This window comes from Hemicordylus capensis, chromosome 1, assembly GCF_027244095.1.
Source record: "Hemicordylus capensis ecotype Gifberg chromosome 1, rHemCap1.1.pri, whole genome shotgun sequence".
Lineage (NCBI taxonomy): Eukaryota > Metazoa > Chordata > Lepidosauria > Squamata > Cordylidae > Hemicordylus > Hemicordylus capensis.
The window spans coordinates 388,970,314-388,990,623 of record NC_069657.1 but is presented as its reverse complement, the minus strand read 5'-3'; the positions used below and the strand labels follow the sequence as shown (position 1 = coordinate 388,990,623).

Sequence of the window (20,310 nt, the reverse complement as noted above, 5' to 3'; positions counted from 1 at the left end):
GAAGCCAAATTGAATCTGATTAATGATCCAAACTAGGAAAAAAGCAACAATACGTTTAGATAGCTTTCTGTTTCTACGGTTGATGGTAATGGCTAAAACTACTTTAAACTGGTAGTAGTGGCCTTTTTCAGGAAATCAAAATAGCATGTAAATGATGACTATACTTAAAAAGAAACAGTGGAGGTACGAAGCATACTTAAAACTGTACAACTTCCTCCCCCGTACCCCCCATCCAAATGCAATTTCACATTGAATGTCAATGCAGCTTCTGAGAATAAGACAATTAGAGGTGAAAGTGATTGACAGGAGTTAGCTGTGAAATAATTCATGAGGTAACTTATACAGGTAATGAGTGAACACATTAATAATTGAGTAACCTAGGAAGAAACACCTGTATTGTTCTTCTCTTCCATTTTTTTCTTTTAAAGCAAAGTCCTGATAAGCTACTGCATGCAGTCAATATTTTTGTGCTTGAATTTGCTGAGAAAGCTATAGCAACAGAAGCATGCCAAGTTCTGACAGTGTGAAAGTGGCAGTACGTGTAAGACCTTTCAGTAAGGTTAGTAACTTGTGTGTGGTGTTGGAACTAAGGGGCCTAAACTAGAGTTGTGGGCTCTTCAGGAGAGGAGGAGGATGGTGAGGTGAGACTTTGGCAAGGAAAGGTGGCCGCAGCTTAGCCTGTGTCCTCCAGCAGCCAAAGTGCCTATGCTTCTAGGAGATCAAAGCTGCTGCCATATTACTCATGGTGGAGCCTGGCGCTTGTCAGTCACCCAGTCAGTTTTCATGCACTTCATACACCAGGCCTGGCTTAATTGTGCATTGGCTCAGCTTTGCCTTGTTCCATCTATAGTAGATGTGGCTAGTTAGTTCAAATTGCTTTTTGCTGGATTCATCTCTGTCTGTTTGGATCTTGCTGTCTCATTTTTTTCTGATGCGGCATTTATATTTCCACATGATGATGGGAGAAGCATTTAGCTTCTCTTAAAGGCACGGGAACCTTTTCAGACTTGGCCTTGGAATCCTCGGGCAGCATTGACTAGTTAATCCACAGTTTTATTGTATCTGACTAAAAGCCTTTCCAGAACATTTAAAACCAGGGCAAAAATCAGAACAAAATAAGTTATGAGGATAACTGAGACAAGCTAGTCATGCATTGCTAAAATCCTGTTAACATTGACAGCACATTGTGGGCAATAGCCACACTAAGTTGAGGTTTTTTTGTTTGGCTTTGGTTTCTAATCCCTCACCTTTAGAATCTGGATCCTGTACCTTTTACTTCATCTGTGCTACAAAAAGCTTTATTTGATTAATTACTTGTGTGAGGCTGCTGGTAAAGCACAGGAAAAAGGCCAGAAGGAAGGTAACAGTATTTGTCTGCAGCTTGTGGGCCCTCCTATATAGGGCTACCATCTTTATGCTGGCAGAGCTCCTGTGCCTTTAAATGTGCAAAGTAGGCAGGAATGCCACAGCTGCAGCTTTTCTCAGCCTAGAAGTCCAGTGATGGGAAAAGCTGCACCTGCTAGAAATTTACAAGAACATGAGCTGTGCAAAGGGGGCACAGATGGGCCCATTATAAAGTTCCTCTACTTCTCCATACATCATTTAGTACATTCTACCTAATGGTGGGGAGTGGGAACAACCATGGGTGGGCTTGAGACAGCAGAAGAGATGGAAGGGGAAATTAATAAGCTGCTGCCAATGCTACAAATTCAGCACAAACAGATTCTTTGAATGGTCTCCCTCTTCTGGCTTCGGATGTTCTGGTGCTCCTAAATCTCTAGGGCAAATTCAGCTCCAAAATGTTTGCAAGTGGAGAGAGGGAGTGATACTTGCCCCACCAACAGGGAGGTAAGCCATTTCTGGTTGGATGCAGTACAAGGATGTGTTCTTGTGTATATGTAGCCTGGACTTTCTCCAACCTGTAATAAATGTTTTACCCTTGAGGCTTCTCTTCTTTCTCCCTTTACTCTTAGTAGTGCCTCCTCATTCCTCCCACTAAACTGGGTGTCTTATGCCTAGCACTCTCTACTCAGTTGCCCCACAATCCTGGTATGTTATGGTTTAGCATTCTCACTTGATCCATTTGGGTTGTGTTAACAAACTTCAAGGCACCCTGGATATAACTGTTGCTCTGGTTGTGTGGTTGCCACTCTTCTACCAGAATTTCTCTACCTCCTTAACAGCTGAATAATGGGCAGATTCAACTGATGAAGCTTTCTCTTACTGCATTTCCATGCTAGGTAGAGCTTCCCAATTTGGTGGTATTGTGTTTGCTAAACATAAGCGCTTCCACTTGTACAACACCAGTTCTATAAGCTAGTGCAGGGCAGTTTCCCACTAGTATTCTCTGTTCAGAAAAAGGTGTACATTTTTAGCAGCACCTAAAGTTTACATCTAAATGAAATAATCTTACAATTTTTGTTAAGGCTGCAATTCTGAAATACAGAAAGGTAAGCCTTACTCAAAATCTAATTTGTTTCTGAGTGTGTTTAGAATTTGAGTCTGTGTGAAATATATATTTTAGGGAGACAGAGTATCAAGATTTTGAGAACCTCCTGCCTTAATTTCCAATGTTTGGTTACGCAAGCTTACTTTATGCTGAGTATTACTGTACTACCACCTACTACTACTACTATTTATATACCACTTTTTAGCAAACAGTTGTCAAATTGGTTTACACAGGAAAAAATAAGAAGATTCCCTGCTCCCAGAGCAGCTCTCAGTTGGAAAACCCATAGTGAAAACAGAGACTTTCACATACAGAGTGACACAGTCTTCCTCCAGCATTGCTCTGTATGCAAGTTTCTGTGTTCACTAGATTTTGAAGGATTTAAAAAGAAAAAAATATAAAACGGAAACCTTTGCCAAATACCAATAAACCAAACCTGTGCTCTGGTGCAGATGTGACACTCACAATCCCTTAACAGCAGTTAAGGAAGAGAGATAGAGTCCATAGTGTGTGCCTGCTTTAGTTCACCCCATGCATAAGCATAGTTGAGGGTTGATATTAATCATGTTTCATTTTTACCCACAATATGAAATTGGTTTCAAAAACCATATTAAATGATCTATCAATACTGCAAATGGTGGGGAGTTCAGCTTGTACCACCTGCATAAACCGGCTAGGGCACACAAGAATGCTAGGCTAGTGAGCTGACCAGGATGGGTTAGTGAGAGTTTTTATATGTGCCTGTGCTCTTTCTAGAGAAGTGTGTTTCACACATTCAGAAACATTCAGCACATGGGGTTGGGGGTGGACATATTTCCATTATCTGGCCTTCCTATGTGCAGTGGTTATGCACATCTGGGACTGCACTCACACTGGCTTTTGCCAAGGGTTGATGCTCCTACAGTCTGTTTCTGAAGTGGTTGTACGGACTGCAAAACCTGTATCTTTTTATCATAGGTTGTATAGCAAAAACTCTTAAAGTTCAAAATGTACAAACCCGGATTTGAGTTTGTCTAAATTAGTTTCATAGCTCCTCAAATCGGGAATAAATTTTTGTGCAAAGTATCCACACCCCACCCATTGGAGTGTAATGTGTATCACTAAATCCCAAATACTACGAAACTTTTATTTGAAACCAGTGGGAGAGAAATATAAATATAAAATAATTGAAATGCCAAATAATTATATACAAGTATTCTGTTCTGTATAATCTTACTATGAGTTTTTTTACTTGCTTTCCCTGAGCCCATTTGTGTGGCCCTGAAGTCAGTTAAATGTATAGTGTGCTTTGCCCTATTTTACAAACTACTTGGTAGAATGATTTTTAGGCATTATTTAGTATTTTTAAGCAGCAAATGGTGATCCCAGTTGAGGCAAGGTTCTTCCACAATAAATATGTACTGTACATATTTTTAAGGTTACTTCAGGGCTCCCTTTGTGTGAGAATATTAGATTGAGAAATATCCATATAAACCAATACTGGTAACTCATGCTATCCAGGAACTTTGGAAGTTTATGATAGATATAAAATAACTTTATTTTCCCCCTGATTAATATAATGCAGTTCATATTATTTCAGCTTTTATTATTTGTTTTTACCTACAACTTTTTCCTCCAAAAAATAGTCTTAAGTTTAGCATATGAGATTATACAATATGCCTGCTCTGTGAAAAACAGTCATAAAATCAACTTTCTTCCAGAATTACTTGATGTGGTCCAAACTGGAAAGTCTGAGTTAGCAATCTGAATTTTCATTTGCTTTTAAAACTTACTTGTAATTTCAACAGAGAGAAAAGAATGCAGGCAGCCAGTGTGTGATTTCTATGAATTCCAACACTACCACCATACATGATCCAAAGAATCCAAGTCATGTGAAAACATTTACCTTCGACCTGGCTTATTGGTCACACAGTGGATTTTTAAAGGACCAAGATGGCAAGCTTATTTCAGCAGGGCCAAGCAGCAAATACTCGGGACAGGTAAAATGCATTTGAAGGACATATTTGAAAGCACTTCCTATCAGAAATGAGAATAAAACTAAAATTCCCAATAAACAGTGAAAATTGAGCACCTGTGAACAAAGATACACTTTGTGTAAGGTTTGCCATCATTCCAATCCCTCCCACTATGTCCTATCCAACTCACTTTCAGAGGGTCCCCTGAGAATAAACTTTTGGAGGATGCAAGGGACTACTTAGGAACATAGGAAGCTGCCATATACTGAGTCAGACCATTGGTCTATCAAGCTCAGTATTGTTTTCACAGACTGGCAGCAGCTTCTCCAAGATTGCAGGCAGGAATCTCTCTCAGCCCTATCTTGGAGAAGCCAGGGAGAGAACTTGAAACCTTCTGCTCTTCCCAGAGCGGGTCCATCCCCTGAGGGGAATGTCTTCCAGTGCTCACACATCAAGTCTCCCATTCATATGCAACCAGGGTGGACCCTGCTTAGCTAAGGGGACAAGTAATGCTTGCTACCACAAGACCAGCTCTCCTTTCTTGGAGACCAGCTCTCCTCTCTTGGAGGAGAAAAGGGCAAAAAACTCTGTTTCAGTCCTGGTCTTCCACTTGCACAACTCAGGCTCCAACCCTTGGTCTTCATTGTTCTTTCCTTAGACTTATAATGTCTGAGATGCATTCCTCTAAGCTGCATATTCAAAATTGTGATTATCTGTAGTTCAATAGTGACACAGTGCTGAACTTTGGATGGGATCTAATATGTTCAGTGCTTCAAGACCAAGAAGCCATAGCCCATCTGTACCTGGTGTTCACTGGCTGAACAAATGTGAGGAATTCCAGGTTTGGTGATGGGATTAGTATGTGAAATCCTGTAAGCCTGTAAGTGCTGGGCCCACAAATTTTGACCATTGGTACCATCTCAGGATGAATGCTCAAAGGGATTTTTTTGCAATGTCTATCTCCACCCTGAGATGGAACATAGGTGATAGCACTGTTGCACTTACAACTTTCTGTTAAAAGGTAAAGTGTGTCGTTGAGTTGGTGTCGACTCCTGGCAACCACAGAGCCCTGCGGTTTTTCTTTGGTAGAATACAGGAGAAGTTTACCATTGCCATCTCCCATACAATATGAGATGATGCCTTTCAGCATCTTCCTATATCACTGCTGCCCGATATAGGTGTTTCCCATAGTCTCGAGAACCATACCAGCGGGGATTCGAACCGGCCACTTCAAGCTTGCTAGGCAAGTCATTTCCCACTGCGCCATTAGGTGGCTGTGTTTTACCCCTTCTTTATCCCTTCTTTATCCCAAACAGTTAGGGTGAAATGGCAGTCATTTTTGCACCTAGGAAAGAGAATGGTTAGGTTGAACCTAACAACGAACAAATTGTTGTACTCTTTCCATGGAGTAATCTTTGGAGGATATTCCTGCATATGTTCATTTCCATTCATCTAACTGTGATAAATGTTTACAGTGGTGTGTGTGTGTGTGGGTTGTTTTTTTAAAAAAAAGTTTACAAGCTTTTAAAACACCATTGCATGTTTGGTCACTAGAGGCCCCATGGTCAGGATAATCCAAGCATGATAACACAATGAAAGCTGTGAATGTATTGCAATGCTCTCACTTATTTTCCATCTCTAGGCATGTAGATCCTGTCCAAAATCACAATGAGTATTTGTTCTCACAGATGGTACTGAGCAGCATCCCAACTGGCTCATGTATTATGTATGGTAAACCCCTCCTACCAAAGAAAACCACAGGGCTCTGTGGGCATCAGGAGTCAAAATCAACTTGACAGCACACTTTATCTTTTGTCATATAGTAATCTTTTCACTGGCCTGGATCCAAAGTGCTACCTCACACATGTGAGACTTTCTCAGTTCCCCTTCTGGTCACAGCCCCTTCCAAAAGCTGGGACTGTAAGAGCAGCCGTAAGAAGTGGAAGGGATTGCTGGAGGTGGCGGGGTGGGGGGGGGCTGTGTCCTCCAGGTGTATGCACAGAAGTGCTTTGTTCACATGTTGGCCTCTCTGAATCCCAATTTATGGGATGATTTTCCTTATACTTCTTGAGTGTGCACAAATTGAGTGGGCGATATAAACTCCTATACAGATGAGCACTAGGCACAGCTTCTGTATGTTTGCTTATAGCTTCTACATATTAAGTAAAAACCCTAATTATCTCCTTTTATAGAGTGAAGTTTTTCGTGACCTTGGTCAAGGAGTTCTAGATAGTGCTTGGCAAGGTTATAATGCTACCCTCTTGGCTTACGGTCAGACAGGCTCAGGGAAGAGTTATTCAATGATTGGATATGGTGCGAATAGAGGCATAATTCCAGTGGTGTGTGAAGAGCTCTTTAAAACAATTCGAAACCAAGACAAGAACAAGCAATATCAGGTATCTTCAAGTAGTGTTGAATGTCTGGAAAATCCATCATGGGAGTGTGGGATTAATCCACTTTTGATGTGTTATCTGCATTTTTTGTGTTACAGTTAGCAATAGCAATAGCAATAGCACTTACATTTATATACCGCTTTATAGCCGGAGCTCTCTAAGCAGTTTACAATGATTTTAGCATATTGCCCCCAACATTCTGGGTACTCATTTTACCGACCTCGGAAGGATGGAAGGCTGGGTCAACCTTGAGCCCCTGGTCAGGATCAAACTTGTAACCTTCTGGTTACAGGGGCGGCAGTTTTACCACTGCGCCACCAGGGGCTCAGTTGTGTGTGAAACTCAAAACATTGGTACAGTGCCAAGGCGTGAGGCACAATCAAACCTAATAGATATATTATGGAAAGATGTGGTGATAGTGCTTTCAATTCTTGGTCATTTCCAAACTCTGCTTTGGTCCACAAGGAAAGAAGGCAAATATTTTATTTATAAACCCACAAAACAGCACTGTATTTAGAATCAACTGAGAACATCCCAAATTTTGTACTGGGAGGAGAAACAGGTGGCCTTGATGACTCTCACAAAAAATGAATTCCCTTTGAGGGGATATTTATTTATTTATCATATTTATATACCACCTGATATATACTTCTTTAGGCACTGTACACAATCCAAATTACAATATAAAAATAAACAATTAAAATGTTTAACACATTAAAAACCTTTCCCAGAATAAAACAATTACAGTTTAAAATTAATTTTAATTAAATCCTGGAAAAACAGATGTGTCTTATGGGTCTTTTAAAAATAAATCAGAGATGGAGATGCTCTTATTTTGACAGGGAGTGCATTCCAAAGCTCTGGGGCAGCCACAGAGAAGGCCCAGCCCTGAGTCTCCACCAGATGAGTCAGCGACTGTAACTGGACCTCCCCAGATGATCTTACTAGGTGCCAGGGTTCATCACAAAGAAGGTGATTTCTTAAATAATCTGGACCTAAGAAATTCAAGGTTTTCTAGGTAATGGCCAGCATTTTGTATTTCACTCAGAAACATAATGGCAGCCAGTGTGATTCTTTTAAATCAGTGTTTATATATGGTCCCTTTGGGTTGTCCCAGAGACCAAACTGGCTGCCGTATTCTGTACCAGTTAATAGTTTCTGGAATATGTACAAAGGCAGTCCCATGTAGAGTGCATTACAGTAGTCAAACCTGGAGGTTACCAGCATATTACTGCTGTTTTAAGGTTATTTACCTCCACAAATGGGCATAGATGACATATCAGTTGATAGAGCTCCTGGCCATTGCCTCAGCCTGAGAACCCAGAGAGAGTTTTGGATCCAGGAGCACTCCCAAGCTATATACCTGATCTTTTAGGGAGAGTGTAACCCCACTGAGAACAGGCAGATCTAAATCATAGATTTTTACCTCCCCACAATCAGTACCTCTGTCCTATTTGGATTAAACATCAGTTTGTTATCCTTCATCTAGCCCATTAATGTCTCCAGGTAGGCATTTAGGGAAATTACGCCATTTCCTGATGAAGTTCATAAGGATAAATAGATTTGGGTGGCAGCAGCATATTTATTTTATTTTTATTTAATTTATATATCACCTGACTCCATAGGCTCCAGGTGGTTCACAAAAACAAAGACAAACAAGGAGTCATCCTACCATCCTTCAGAGAAACGTTTATGATGTTTACCAGACCTTCTCCAATAATCTGATTGTTAGATAAAATAAGCCAAGCTGCGAAAGGGTCAAGAGAACAGGTGGTAGGATGCACAGCTTGTTCACATCCTCAGGAATCACAAACTGAAAGTAATGAGTCTGACCACATAAGCAGAGTTTCTGGATACCTCAATAACAGACTCTGCCCTAACTGTAAAATCCAGTTCGGCCCAAATATGAGAGATTTTATCCACAATAAAACCATTAAAAGCATCACAGTGGGTAACTGATGGTACCAAATTTAGATTCAAGCAGGAGGGACTCATAATAGCCCTCTCACAACCCTAGACAACACTGTTGGAGGTGAACTTGCAGATGCAATGCAGGCAGAAAATAATTGTTTCTTTGTCACGTGTATTACCAGAGCATAAACAAATTGGGGTGTGTATGCATATAACAGAAATTAATTTATTCAGTAAGTACTAGGAGTGTGCAAGAACCGGTTCGGTGCCTCCTTAGCCAACCCAGTTGGCGGGGGGGGGGAGCGGTCCCCTTAAAAAGCAGGTAAGCAGGTCCTTAGCTGCTCCTACACCCCACCCCACCCCACTTTTTTGGATTGTGGCACTCACTCTACAAAAGACCACATGCAGCTGTGGCGCTGCTCCCTGCAGCCTGCGCAAAGCCTTTTGTAGAGTGAGCGCCACACCCGGAAAAGTGGTGGTGCAGGAGCAAGTAAGGGCCTGCTTTCCTGCTTTTTAAGGGAACCACGCCCTGCCCCACCTGTGGATGCCCTAGCCCATTCTAGCTAATTCCTAGTAAGCACATAAAACTTCTGATAAGTCAGACATTGTTTCTTTTATAGGGGATGTTATACCAATGCTCAATTTGGTTTTGTTTGGGGGAATTTTATCTCGGAATAATAAAAATCACTTTAAAAGGTTACTTTTAAAGAGAGTGATTCTAGTAGCTAGGCAAAATGAAAAGCAGAACAAGTAGACATTGAGTATAGTTGGAGGAAGGAAATGTTCTAGAACTGTGGAAATGAAACACAATCAATATAAAATTTACATATCTCATTGCTGAATCAGTAAAAAGCTTTTAACAATGAAGAGAGTAACTTGCCTTTCCCTTTTCCATTTGCAGGTTACATTTAGTATGCTGGAAATTTATAACGAACAGGTAATTCAAGCAATAATGATTATTTAGCTCTTTATACCTTTATACCTGAGTCTTAGGCAGTTCAACATAGGTAACAGCCCTGCTGGATCATGCCCAAGGGCTATCTAGTACAGCATTCCATTTCACATAGTGACACACCAGATGCCTCTGGGAAGCCCATAGGTAAGAGCTGAGGACATGCCTTCTTCCCTACAACCGATATTTAGAGGCACCCTACCTCTGAGGCTGGAGGAGTCCTGTAGCCCTCAGACTAGAAGCCATTGATAGACTTGGCCTCCATGAATATGTCTAAGCTCCTTTTAAAGTCATCCAGGCTGTCACCACGTCTTGTGGCAGTGAATTTGTACTGGTTTCTTGGTAAAGTGGCATAACGTCACATTGTGCAACAGTGCAGGAATCGTACATGCTTCACCATCAGCATTTGACTTGCCTCATGCAGCAGATGCTGGGATGAAGCCATATTCAGCACGAGAGAAAACTCTGTGAAGTCAGAGGCAGCCCTGTCTTCAGTGCTGTGGGGACTATCTGATGAGCTTGTCTCATAGCAGAAGGAGAACATAAGAACAGCCCTGCTGGATCAGGCCCAAGGACCATCTAGTCCAGCATCCTGTTTCGCACAGTGGCCCACCAGATGCCGCTGGAAGCCACAGGCAGGAGTTGAGGGCATGCCCTCTCTCCTGCCATTACTCCCCTGCAACTGGTACTCAGAGGCATCCTGCCTTGAGGCTGGAGGTGGCCCACAGCCCTCCGACTGGTAGCCATTGATAGACCTCTCCTTCATGAAGTTATCCAACCCCCCTTTAAAGCCATCCAGGCTGTTGGCTGTCACCACATCATGTGGCAGAGAGTTCCACAAGTGGATCACGCGTTGTGTGAAAAAGTACTTCTATTTGTTGGTCCTAGACCTCCTGGCAATCAATTTCATGGAGTGACCCGTGGTTCTAGTGTTGTGTGAGAGGGAAAAGAATTTCTCTCTATCCACTTTCTCCACACCATGCATGATTTTATAGACCTCCATCATGTCTCCCTGCAGTCATCTTTTTTCTAAACTAAAAAGCCCCAGGTGTTGTAGCCTTGCCTCATAAGAAAGGTGCTCTAGGCCCCTGATTATCTTGGTTGCCCTCTTCTGCACTTTTTCCAGTTCTACAATGTCCTTTTTTAGATGTAGTGACAAGAATTGTGCGCAATGCTCCAGGTGTGGCCACACCATAGTTTTGTATAAGCGCATTATAATATTAGCCGTTTTATTTTCAGTCCCCTTCCTAATGATCCCTTAAAAGGGAATTGGCCTTTTTCACAGCTGCCGTATATTGAGTCGACACTTTCAACAAGCTGTCCACCATGACCCCAAGATCCCTCTCCTTGTCAGTCACCGACAGCTCAGATCCCATCAGCTTATACTTGAAGTTGGTTTTTTTTCATCCCAATCACCTTACACTTGCTAACATTGAACTGCATTTGCCACTTTGTCGCCCACTCCCCCAGTCTGGAGCGATCCTTTTGGAGCTCCTCACAATCCATTTTGGATTTCACTACCCGGAAGAGTTTGGTATCATCTGCAAATTTGGCCACCTCGCTGCTTAACCCTGCTTCTAGATAATTTATGAATAAATTAAAAAGCACTGGTCCCAGTACAGATCCCTGGGGGACCCCACTTCTTAGGAAAGGAGATGTTCTTAGAAAGGAGATGTTCTAATTTAATAGCATTTTGGGTGAGGGATGTGTGTGGTGGGTGGGGAAAGGTCAATTCTAAAGCAAGCTAGCAGATCCTCATTCAAATATGGTTTCCACCATAGTGCCTCTGAACATAACCAAATTATTTCTCCTTTAATCTGCAAGCACTGATTCTGCCATCAGGTGGGTACTAGGCTGTCCATTTCCTTGTGCTCTATATCACATGCATTCTGAAAGGAAAATAGAAACACTAGAGTCAGTCTGCTAGACATGTTTCTCAGTCATGTAAGTGGAACAGGTTAATATATACAAGTTCCTGTAACCCTGATAGCTACCATTAAAAAATTATATCTTTAAAACTTCTCCAAATTTATCTGTATGGTTTGAGAAGTAGGGTTGCCATTTGAGGGAGAGGGAGAAATTGCTTACACACTCATACCTGTATTTCAGACCACATAAGATTTGCAGGAGTGTCTATGATCTGGATAGTGGTTCTGTCCATTCATAATAGTGGGTTCTGTGCCTGCGCAGATGAGCTTTGGTTAGAATTCGTTAGCTCCTTGTGATGCCCTTAACCGCCCCTGTACATGACTGCAGTACCCTCTAGTGGCAGTTGGGCATCCTCTTACTCAGTTTCTTGCTGACCACGCTACAAATCAGTCCTTGGAAACAGTTTGCTCCTCGGAAAAATAAAGATTCAATCGTAAACAACTACCGGAACATACTTGACCACTCTTTTGTTACCACCTCAAAACTTGACGAACTAAGATTAAATTGAACTTCGTAAACAACTACCAGAACGTATTTAACCACTCTTATGTTACTACCTTCCAACTTTACGAATTTCAGATCCCCTGGTTTAATGCGGAACGGACGACTACTCCACTTTCGTTTACCTTCAGATTTGGAAAGATTAGTGGTACCCCTTCGACTCAGACTGTACGACCACTCTAAATCTCATCCACGGCCAGGTGAGCGGAACCAAGAAAGTTGGTAAGGGGAAAAACCACCTTTTACAGGCAGTAATGGTCTGGATGAGGGATAACAAATTGAAGCTGAATCCAAGTAAGACGGAGTGCTCATTGTAGGGGCTCAGAATCTGAGGGATGAGTTAGATCTCCCTGTGCTGGACGGGGTTACACTCCCCTGGAAGGAGCAGGTACGCAGCTTAGGGGTACTCCTGGATCCAGGCCTCACTCTGGTATCTCAGGTGGAGACTGTGGCCAGGAGTGCTTTTTATCAGCTTAGGCTGATTCGACAGCTGCATCCACTCCTAGAGGAGGAGGATCTCAGAACAGTGGTGCACCAGCTGATAACCTCCAGGCTTGATTACTGTAATGCGCTCTACATGGGGCTGCCTTTGTACGTAGTTCGGAAACTTCAGTTAGTTCAAAATGCAGCAGCAAGGCTGGTCTTCGGGGCAACCTGGAGAGACCATATTATGCCTGTTTTGAAACAGCTGCACTGGCTGCCAATATGTTTCCGAGCAAAATACAAAGTGCTGGTTATTACCTTTAAAGCCCTGAATGTCTTAGGTCCAGGTTACCTTGGAGAGCGCCTTCTTCGGTCTGATCCCCAGTGCACGCTAAGATCATCTGAGGAGGTTTGTCTCCAGTTGCCACCAGCTCGTCTGGTGGCAACCCAGAGACGGGCCTTCTCTGTGGTCACTCCTGGACTGTGGACTGTGTTCCCTGCAGACATCCGTAATTTGAATTCTTTGTTGGAATTTAGGAGAGACCTAAAGACCTACCTGTTCGGCCTGGCCTTCCAGTGCTCTTAATTTGTTTTAAAGGGTCTTTGATGCTTGTGAACTGCCCTGAGCTATTTTGTAAGGGCAGTCTAAAAATCGAGCAAATCAATCAATCAATCAATCAATAAAAGGTGTACCAAGTGCCGCAGGAAAATTCCCTCCACAGACTGACATGATCTCTGTTTGTTCTGTCTGGAGGAGGCCCACAATACCGCAAATTGCAATGACTGTATAATCTTCAACAAACAGACCCTGGGGAATCGCAGTGCATGGCTTAAGGTTTACCTAATGGAAGAGGCTCTTCTTGCAGGAAAGACTTTCTCCATTTTTGCCGGGCTGGGTCCTGCTAAAATGCAGTCTAAAGCTCCCGCCGTGCCGTCTGCACCTTCGACGTTGACTTTGTCGGCGTTGAGAGCTCCGATATCGACTGCCTTGACATTGAAAGCCCCAAAGTCATCTTTGGGTGGGAAAGCTCCCTTTAAAAAGCCAGAAAGCCATCGTGCGAGTCCAAAGAGGAAATCTTCAGCTCACTCATCCAAACCAACTGAAAAGAAACTTAAATGAAAGGATTGTCGTGACCGCACCCCTTCGCCATCAGGATTACAATCCTATGAGGCACCTCAACATCGAGCCATCTCCTTGTCTCCAGCACCAACACCATGTCTATCCTCCTCTTCTTCACATGAAGAACCTCAACATTGAAGCTAACTTGCATCAACGCCGAAGGGCTCGACCTTGAAAACTCTCCTGTCAACGTCGACCTTGTCCGCTAGGGCCATGATGTAGAAGACTCGACGTGCGGAGGAGGCGACTGTTGCAGCCATACTGGATACTGAGCTCGACACTGAACACGATGCCAATCTTGATGCAGATCTCGATATCAGACAAGATTTCCAGGTAAAGAACAAACAAGTCTGTAATGAAGATGTGGGTTCTCCAATGATCACTATGGGAATTCATGATCTGATTACCAAAAAGCTGGCTCTTCTACTCCATTCTACTCCATCTACTCCTTCCACAGGGACATTCTCTGGTTTCCGGGATAGTGACAGCCAGATGCCTATCCCCAAAACACCATCGCTCCCTGCTAAGGGCACACCAGAAGCTGGCCTCTTACCCCATGAGGGATGGGGAGATACCTACACAATCTCTCACAGGGAATATTTCCTCTATACCCAATAGCTAAGGGAAAGGCAGCAGCCTCTTCACAATCAGAGAAAGGAATCTGCTGTGCAGGCTTCTGTAACCTCCAAGCAACTCACCGAATCTGCTGTTCAAACCTCTACTTGTTTACCATTCCAACGGACAGTGTCTCTTCAGGCAGACTTCCCTACTTAATTTACACTGTCAGCGGACGGTGTCTCTTCAAGCAGACTTCCTCCTGATGCCAGTGATACCACTGCAGCCTGTGCTATGCCAATTAGCCTGCCAGACACTCCATGTTCACCCACCGGATCCAGTACCTACTACCGCGATGCACAATTTTAAGGTGCCAACCTCACCAACTCCATTGTCTGATGAAGAAGCCAATGATGGTGATAGTTATGGATCGGATTCTTCAGAGCTGGATCCCAAGGAAGAGCCCGTTTTGCCTGACCCAAATCAAAATGTTGCCCCCATCACTTCCATATCGCCCAATGAGGAGATGAAGTGCTTACATCAACAGGTGGCCATGATGGCACAAGTTTTGGGTTTGCAACTGAAGCAAAAGACCATGGATTTAGACGACCCCATCTATAACATGATGGCAAAGACAACAGAACTTTCTGCCATCTACATTCCTATCTTGCCACATATCTCCTGGGCTGCTAGGTCAGAATGGGAAATCCTGCAGATCTCAACTCCTACCTCCAAATGCCTGGAGGCCTTATATCGCATCCAAGAGGAGGACAATGAGTATCTCCTACACCACCCCACTCCAAATTCTTTGGTAGTAAATTGTGCTACTACTGCCAGAGGTGGCAGCTGCCATACTACACCGGCAGACAAAGAGGGCAGAAAGCTGAATGTGCTGGGCGGACACACCTATTCCACAGCCTGCCTCTCTATTAAAATTGTGAATTGCATTGCCTGCCAGGCTAAATATACTCACTCTCTCTGGGAGAACCTATATGACCAACGAGCCTCACTTGACCCAGTGGACTTCGTCAAGAAATTTGAATCCACCTTCCAACAAACTATGGCAACCAGGCAGCAACTGGCTAATGCCAAGCATCTTGTGGAGTCAGAGTCCAACACATTGACCGCCTCCATTATTCTACAATGGCATGCTTGGTTTAGAGCGATGAGCCTTCAGCAGGATATGAGAACCGCACTGAGATGTTCCGTTCGATGGCAACGGCCTCTTTTCTGAAAAAACTGATGAGACAATGGAGCAGTGGAAGAAATCTAGAATTATTGTGAGCGCTTTTACTTCGCAAAAGAGCAATGTTTCCAGATACCAACCATATCATCAGTATCAGCAAAAACAAGGCTATTTCCGCCAGTCAGAATGCAAAGATTACAGACACCAATACCAGTGATACAATAGGAAGCCATTCTACAACAAGAATAAGCCTAATCAATCAGGGCATAATAAGGCTTCTCAACAGCCCAAACAGCAGCTTTGATCTGGGTCAGAGCCCACCTGCACCTACCAACACGATGAACAACATTGCCTTCAACATCGGCACAAGGAACTCCATCTCCTTGATAACTGCCAGGCCGACCATCAAACTGGCAAGTTACACTTCAGCGTGGCACCATATAACATCGGACGAGTGGGTCCTATGCATCATATTGACCGGATATGCTCTCAAATTCAGGGATGTACTTCAATGGGGTACTTCGACGGGGTGAAATTTACTCCAGAGACGACAGTTCTGAGAGAAGAAGTGCAGCAGTTGTTGAAGGGAGCCATCTCCTCGGTGCAGTGGGCTCAGAGCCAGATGGGATTTTATTCCTGTTACTTCCAAATCCCCAAATGGGATGGGGGCATACGCCCCATAATGGATCTACGGTGGCTCAATCAATACATAGAAGTACAGAAGTTTTGAATGACGACGTTGCAAGCCATCCTTCCGTTTCTCCATGGAGAGCATTGGATTGCAATGCTCGATCTGAAAGATGCCTACTTCCATGTTGGAATACAGGTCAATCATCGGAAATACCTTTGGTTCACGTTGTCCACACTGAAAACACTTTTCTTTGTGGCAGTCACCACGGCAAAACATGTTAGTGAGTGGAGAGCTCTTCAGATAGACATTCCATACACAAAGATCTACCCTGACCGAGTTGTCATGAGCCTGGACCCAGAGTACAGGCCGAAGATTGTGTCGGATTTCCACCTAAACGCGGATATCATCTTGCCAACGTTTTTTGAGAATCCATCCACGGGGTTGGAGCGCTCCATGAATTTGTTAGATGTGTGGCAAGCACTTCTATTCTCTCTCAAGGTGACACAACCTATCCGGTAGACTAAACACCTGTTTGTATGTGAGAAAGGCCAGCTTAAAGGCTTGTCTCCTACACAGCAAAAGCTATCCTTTTGGCTGGTGGAGCTGATTAAGATAGCATATGAGCAACAGCGGATCACCCTGCCCGCAATGATACAAGCTCATTCCACAAGACCCTACATCACCTCAGCAGCCCATCTTGCAGGCATTAGATTCAAAGACATTTGCACGGCGGTGACCTGAGCTTCTCACCATTCCTTTAACCAGCACTATGCGGTAGATTTCCGGGCGGCAGCTGCAGCTAAATTTAGACGAGCCTTCCTCAGGCGAGTGCTGCAGTAGCTTGGGCACCTACCTCCGATTAAGTAGCTCGCAACTCACCCACCATTATGAATGGACAGAACCACTATCCAGATAAACAGGTTGCTCACCTGTAACAGATGATCTGGTAGTGGTTCTGACATTCATAAAACCTGCCCATCCTTCCCCACTGCAGATCCAAGCAACTGCAGCAGCACTGAATGAACTAGAACTTGCTACAGCATCAGTCATCAGTTGGTAGTTGGCCATCAAGAAACTGAGCAAGAGGATGCCCAACCGCCGCTAGAGGGTACTGCAGTCACGTGCAGGGGCAGTTAAGGGCATCACAAGGAGCTAACAAATTCTAACCAAAGCTGATCTGCACAGGTGCAGAACCCACTATTATGAATGTCCGAACCACTACCAGATTATCCGTTACAGGTGAGCAACCTGGGGTTTTTTGCATCATCTCACAAGTTCAACACATGCATCCAGTTTAACACATGCATCTTCAGTAGAGTGGTGTGCCATCAGCAGCATGAATGGAAGAAGAGTTGTGCTCATGCAAGCTAGCCAGGGTCCTTGAGTGAGCAAACCACCTTCCCTTCATGCTGTCGCTGGAGCACTGCTGCATTAAATATCTGCATGCAATCCTATGTAACTATTGTTTAAAATGGTTAAATGGGTCTATATACTAGCTACGCAAATCAAAAGTTCAAATATTTTTTAATACTTCATCACAAACTACAGTGATGTTATCAACACAATTCAGTCATTTTTGTGCAAAAGTAACTGCAATAATAGTCTTAAAATACATAGCTTTTTAAACCTTGATAAGCATTTTTCCATCCCACACCAAAATGGTGCCCTTTCTTTATTTTTCATTAACATTTGCTCTAATAAACTTTGTCTGTAATTCAAGGTAATAGACTTATTATCTAAAATCAAGAAGCCAGGTGGGCTAAAGTTAAGGGAAGATCAGCAACAAGGCTTCTACGTAGATGGTTTGAAACTAGTACCTTGTGACAGTTATGCACAAATTGAGAGGCTAATGGAACAAGGGACCAAAATAAGAACCACTGCATCAACCATCATGAATGCCACCAGCAGTCGGTCTCATATGGTCATCACTATCCAGTTCAAACAGGTACAGTAATGAGATGCCTAGCAGTGGCCCATTTGCAAAATGTATATATAGATAATTAGATGTGAATGCATTAGGTGTTGTGTGAGGCATGCAATTTTCCTATGTGTGTACTACAGGCCATCAAACCAGGGTTCCAATTAATTGTGACTAGACCATGGAGAGCCAACTTGTGGAATGAGTGCCACAAATGGTACATGCAACAGGAATTTTTGACACATCTAGGCAAGATCCTAGGGCTGGTGGACTTGCCTATAACATAGTTCCAGGCCTGCACATTTGCATGTTTCTCCCACACCTCCCTGCTTCCTGCCCAGCTCAGCAGACTATGGAAGCAAAACCACATCAAGGTACAAATTACTGTGATGAGCAGAGTTGCCCAATCACATGTTGAGGACTTGACCTTTGGCAGGCTCTTCCCAAAATGGTTGACCATCATTGGCTTGGACACTGAGCAGGTCCATGCAGGAATCCTCTCCACAAGGGAGGATAAGATTGCTCGTTTTCTGAATGAGGGGAAGAGACTTCAAAAACTATAAACCAATGAAAGAGAGTTTGCAAGCTTCAACTTGTTCTAATCTGAACTTATGTTCAGTTTTGTTTTATGCCTATGACACCTTTTTGTCACTTCTGTGCTTGATTGTTAAGGTGACATTCCTAGTGGATTGTACTCAACAGAACTAACATCACAAGTTGATATGGTTAAAAACAAATGCTATTGAAGAGGACTGGGGCTTCACAAGTCAGACTTGCACTGGTGAAGGTAACTTTTTTAGATTGGTGGATTGTGCCTCTTGTCTCTTCCCAATGGTATTCTTTGCAGATTTTTCTAAAAGAAGAAATCACCAAACAATCCATTATAAATCTGGTGGACTTGGCAGGAAGCGAAAGACAAAAATCCTCAGGATCAGAAGGAGACCGACTGAGGGAAGGAACACGTGTAAATCTGAGTTTAACCACCTTAGGAAATGTTATCAGGTAGGAAATTGGTTTTAACCAAGTGACCTATCCACCTCTTGGGTATTGTATTGCAGAAATGGCAGCTACCATTTATTTTATTTTTAGATCAGTCATCTATTGAGACCCATCCAGTTAGGCTGCTCCAGACGTGTTCCTTGTCGTATCACCCAATTCTCTAAAGTACTCAAGTACGTCAAGGATGTAGTGGCACCTAGACCTTAACTTTCAAGCAGAATTGCATCACTACTTCCACACTATGCAAAAACAAAAAACCAAAAACCTATAACAGAACAGTAGCACTAAAAACGTTCACATGGGCCGACATTGTGCAGCTGTACCACTAGAAGTACAAGCTGACAACAGATGGTTGATGATGTCATATGAAACACCCCTCCCCCTGCAAAAAAAGTAGGTGAATAAAGCATGGCAATTCTATTTGGAGGTACACTGTGATTCCAATGTATATTGTACACTCCTTGGGGCAGGGTGCTACCTTTTTTTGGTTACCCTTTAAAGTACTGTGCATATAGATGAAGCTAAAATTAAAAATACATTGTAAATATGTGAAATCTTCAGTCAAATATTCAAACCTTGAAATCTCCCAGAGTGATCAAAGGATGTTGTCTCTGTCCTAGAACTCTGGGGGTTGTAATTTTGGAGTTCAGGAGCATGCCACTGTGGTTCTTGCAATAAGTGACTCATGCTTTTTTAGCTAATTTATTTTGAGATATTGTTCTTCACCATAAATATTTAAACTCATTATATAAGCCATTATACTGAATATTTTAAAGTATTGCCACTTTAGAATTCCGAACATCAGTCCTTGAGGTTCTTTTCCACCCACCGTGATTGTAAATGGTTGCTCCTCAAATCAATAGTCACTTTAGAAAATCTTGGCCCCTTTAATTTTGTCACATGTCCAGTAAATAGATCTTAATGTGAGAGGTAATTTTGAGATCTTTGGTTAACTGAACCAAACAGAGAACCCTTGCTCAATCTTTCCCCCCTCATTTATTTTTCTTTTAGCACCCTGGCTGAGGCTGCCATGGGAAGGAAAGTATTGCATGTCCCTTATAGAGACTCGGTTCTTACTAAACTCTTGCAGTCTGCTCTAGGAGGAAACAGCAGAACTGTTATGGTAAAATTGTCAAATAAGGTTTTTCTTGAGGGTGGGGAAGAGGCAAAATACATCATATTTATTTGGGTTTATCACAAAATGTATGCTTTGCTTTTCTTCTGAGGGAATCCCAAATTCACTAACCTAAAACCTGATAAAAATGCACAAAAATGTATTTCAAATAAAAGCATGTAACTTCACCTGTATGTGCACATTTTCTCTAATGGGACAAATAGCTTTGGGGGTGGTTTTCATTGGGGAAATGATGCCATCAGAAAGGGTTAAA

At 42.9% G+C, this 20,310-nt stretch overlaps 1 protein-coding gene across 9 annotated transcripts in view; it reads left to right on the top strand.

Annotated features, from left to right (window-relative positions):
• Positions 1 to 68: 68 nt before the first annotated feature.
• Positions 69 to 20,310, top strand: part of LOC128347545 (kinesin-like protein KIF28) — a 53,188-nt gene continuing 32,946 nt past the window's right edge. For 3 of the 9 annotated variants that reach the window (XR_008317592.1, XM_053302498.1, XM_053302487.1), the window contains exons 1-7: positions 69 to 1,848; positions 4,237 to 4,428; positions 6,597 to 6,800; positions 9,610 to 9,645; positions 17,726 to 17,950; positions 18,771 to 18,925; positions 19,934 to 20,045. Coding sequence is in view for 8 of the 9 variants with exons in the window: in XM_053302498.1 (XP_053158473.1) it covers positions 4,273 to 4,428; positions 6,597 to 6,800; positions 9,610 to 9,645; positions 17,726 to 17,950; positions 18,771 to 18,925; positions 19,934 to 20,045 (888 nt within the window). In the remaining variant the exon portion in view is untranslated. Of the gene's footprint in view, positions 1,849 to 4,236; positions 4,429 to 6,596; positions 6,801 to 7,638; positions 7,816 to 9,609; positions 9,646 to 12,168; positions 12,291 to 17,725; positions 17,951 to 18,770; positions 18,926 to 19,933; positions 20,046 to 20,310 lie in introns of those variants that run through there. The other 6 variants (XM_053302507.1, XM_053302514.1, XM_053302523.1 and 3 more) reach the window with 6 other exon arrangements.